At 56.1% G+C, this 3,887-nt stretch overlaps 1 protein-coding gene across 1 annotated transcript in view; it reads left to right on the forward strand.

Moving 5' to 3' along the window:
• mansc1 (MANSC domain containing 1) overlaps window positions 1-151 on the forward strand; it is a 1,908-nt gene extending 1,757 nt beyond the window's left edge. The window contains exon 2 of the mRNA XM_055905273.1: window positions 130-151. Coding sequence (XP_055761248.1) covers window positions 130-151 — 22 coding nt within the window. The remainder of the gene's footprint in view (window positions 1-129) is intronic.
• The last annotated feature ends 3,736 nt before the right edge of the window (window positions 152-3,887 follow it).

Below are 3,887 nucleotides of genomic sequence, written 5' to 3' on the forward strand. Positions count from 1 at the left end.
CCAACGACCAGGTGCCAACCCGGAAGAAATCCTGTCGCATTACGACATCTACATGTCTGATTTAGGAAACACCTCAAAGCGCTCCGTATATTTACTCTGATGATGTCATCATGGTCCTCCTCTCTGCAGTTCTACTCGTCAGTCAGCATAGGTAAACCATCTTGGATCGGTCCAACACCGACCGGGCCACTAAATTATATTTCTTCATTATAATCACGGAATGAGGACATGTGATTTGCAATTACTGTTATATTTCACCCTGGTTAAGCCTGAACCCTAGTGTTGCTGCACCGCTGCCCTGTCCCAGACTCACTACTAACCCAGAACCCTAGTGTTGCTGCACCTCTGTCCCAGACTCACTACTAACCCAGAACCCTAGTGTTGCTGCACCGCTGCCCCAGACTCACTACTAACCCAGAACCCTAGTGTTGCTGCACCGCTGTCCCAGACTCACTACTAACCCAGAACCCTAGTGTTGCTGCACCGCTGCCCTGTCCCAGACTCACTACTAACCCAGAACCCTAGTGTTGCTGCACCGCTGTCCTGTCCCAGACTCACTACTAACCCAGAACCCTAGTGTTGCTGCACCGCTGCCCTGTCCCAGACTCACTACTAACCCAGAACCCTAGCCCTGCTGCCCTGTCCCAGACTCACTACTAACCCAGAACCCTAGTGTTGCTGCACCGCTGCCCTGTCCCAGACTCACTACTAACCCAGAACCCTAGTGTTGCTGCACCGCTGCCCTGTCCCAGACTCACTACTAACCCAGAACCCTAGTGTTGCTGCACCGCTGCCCTGTCCCAGACTCACTACTAACCCAGAACCCTAGTGTTGCTGCACCGCTGCCCTGTCCCAGACTCACTACTAACCCAGAACCCTAGTGTTGCTGCACCGCTGCCCTGTCCCAGACTCACTACTAACCCAGAACCCTAGTGTTGCTGCACCGCTGCCCTGTCCCAGACTCACTACTAACCCAGAACCCTAGTGCTCCTGCTGCCCTGTCCCAGACTCACTACTAACCCAGAACCCTAGTGTTGCTGCACCGCTGCCCCAGACTCACTACTAACCCAGAACCCTAGTGTTGCTGCCCTGCTGCCCCAGACTCACTACTAACCCAGAACCCTAGTGTTGCTGCCCTGCTGCCCTAGACTCACTACTAACCCAGAACCCTAGTGTTGCTGCACCGCTGCCCTGTCCCAGACTCACTACTAACCCAGAACCCTAGTGTTGCTGCACCGCTGCCTGTCCCAGACTCACTACTAACCCAGAACCCTAGTGTTGCTGCACCGCTGCCCTGTCCCAGACTCACTACTAACCCAGAACCCTAGTGTTGCTGCACCGCTGCCCTGTCCCAGACTCACTACTAACCCAGAACCCTAGTGTTGCTGCACCGCTGCCCTGTCCCAGACTCACTACTAACCCAGAACCCTAGTGTTGCTGCACCGCTGCCCTGTCCCAGACTCACTACTAACCCAGAACCCTAGTGTTGCTGCCCTGCTGCCCCAGACTCACTACTAACCCAGAACCCTAGTGTTGCTGCCCTGCTGCCCCAGACTCACTACTAACCCAGAACCCTAGTGTTGCTGCACCGCTGTCCCAGACTCACTACTAACCCAGAACCCTAGTGTTGCTGCCGCTGCCCCAGACTCACTACTAACCCAGAACCCTAGTGTTGCTGCACCTGCTGCCCCAGACTCACTACTAACCCAGAACCCTAGTGTTGCTGCACCTGCTGTCCCAGACTCACTACTAACCCAGAACCCTAGTGTTGCTGCCCTGCTGCCCCAGACTCACTACTAACCCAGAACCCTAGTGTTGCTGCCCTGCTGCCCCAGACTCACTACTAACCCAGAACCCTAGTGTTGCTGCCCTGCTGCCCCAGACTCACTACTAACCCAGAACCCTAGTGTTGCTGCCCTGCTGCCCCAGACTCACTACTAACCCAGAACCCTAGTGTTGCTGCCCTGCTGCCCCAGACTCACTACTAACCCAGAACCCTAGTGTTGCTAGCCTGTCCCAGACTCACTATTAACCCAGAACCCTAGTGTTGCTGCACCGCTGCCCTGTCCCAGACTCACTACTAACCCAGAACCCTAGTGTTGCTGCCCTGTCCCAGACTCACTACTAACCCAGAACCCTAGTGTTGCTGCCCTGTCCCAGACTCACTACTAACCCAGAACCCTAGTGTTGCTGCACCGCTGCCCTGTCCCAGACTCACTACTAACCCAGAACCCTAGTGTTGCTGCCCTGCTGTCCCAGACTCACTACTAACCCAGAACCCTAGTGTTGCTGCACCGCTGCCCTGTCCCAGACTCACTACTAACCCAGAACCCTAGTGTTGCTGCACCGCTGCCCTGTCCCAGACTCACTACTAACCCAGAACCCTAGTGTTGCTGCCCTGCTGTCCCAGACTCACTACTAACCCAGAACCCTAGTGTTGCTGCACCGCTGCCCTGTCCCAGACTCACTACTAACCCAGAACCCTAGTGTTGCTGCCCTGCTGTCCCAGACTCACTACTAACCCAGAACCCTAGTGTTGCTGCCCTGCTGTCCCAGACTCACTACTAACCCAGAACCCTAGTGTTGCTGCCCTGCTGTCCCAGACTCACTACTAACCCAGAACCCTAGTGTTGCTGCCCTGCTGTCCCAGACTCACTATTAACCCAGAACCCTAGTGTTGCTGCACCGCTGCCCTGTCCCAGACTCACTACTAACCCAGAACCCTAGTGTTGCTGTCCTGTCCCAGACTCACTACTAACCCAGCACCCTAGTGTTGCTGCCCTGCTGTCCCAGACTCACTACTAACCCAGAACCCTAGTGTTGCTGCACCGCTGCCCTGTCCCAGACTTACTACTAACCCAGAACCCTAGTGTTGCTGCACCGCTGTCCCAGACTCACTACTAACCCAGAACCCTAGTGTTGCTGCACCGCTGCCCTGTCCCAGACTCACTACTAACCCAGAACCCTAGCCCTGCTGCCCTGTCCCAGACTCACTACTAACCCAGAACCCTAGTGTTGCTGCACCGCTGCCCTGTCCCAGACTCACTACTAACCCAGAACCCTAGCCCTGCTGCCCTGTCCCAGACTCACTACTAACCCAGAACCCTAGTGTTGCTGCACCGCTGCCCTGTCCCAGACTCACTACTAACCCAGAACCCTAGTGTTGCTGCACCGCTGCCCTGTCCCAGACTCACTACTAACCCAGAACCCTAGTGTTGCTGCACCGCTGCCCTGTCCCAGACTCACTACTAACCCAGAACCCTAGTGTTGCTGCACCGCTGCCCTGTCCCAGACTCACTACTAACCCAGAACCCTAGTGTTGCTGCCCTGCCCTCAGACTCACTACTAACCCAGAACCCTAGTGTTGCTGCACCGCTGCCCTGTCCCAGACTCACTACTAACCCAGAACCCTAGTGTTGCTGCCCCTGCCCCAGACTCACTACTAACCCAGAACCCTAGTGTTGCTGCACCGCTGCCCTGTCCCAGACTCACTACTAACCCAGAACCCTAGTGTTGCTGCACCGCTGCCCTGTCCCAGACTCACTACTAACCCAGAACCCTAGTGTTGCTGCCCTGCTCCCAGACTCACTACTAACCCAGAACCCTAGTGTTGCTGCACCGCTGCCCTGTCCCAGACTCACTACTAACCCAGAACCCTAGTGTTGCTGCCCTGCTGCCCAGACTCACTACTAACCCAGAACCCTAGTGTTGCTGCACCGCTGCCCTGTCCCAGACTCACTACTAACCCAGAACCCTAGTGTTGCTGCACCGCTGCCCTGTCCCAGACTCACTACTAACCCAGAACCCTAGTGTTGCTGCACCGCTGCCCTGTCCCAGACTCACTACTAACCCAGAACCCTAGTGTTGCTGCACCGCTGCCCTGTCCC

This window comes from Salvelinus fontinalis, chromosome 39 (genome assembly GCF_029448725.1).
Source record: "Salvelinus fontinalis isolate EN_2023a chromosome 39, ASM2944872v1, whole genome shotgun sequence".
In the NCBI taxonomy this organism is placed as follows: Eukaryota; Metazoa; Chordata; class Actinopteri; order Salmoniformes; family Salmonidae; genus Salvelinus; species Salvelinus fontinalis.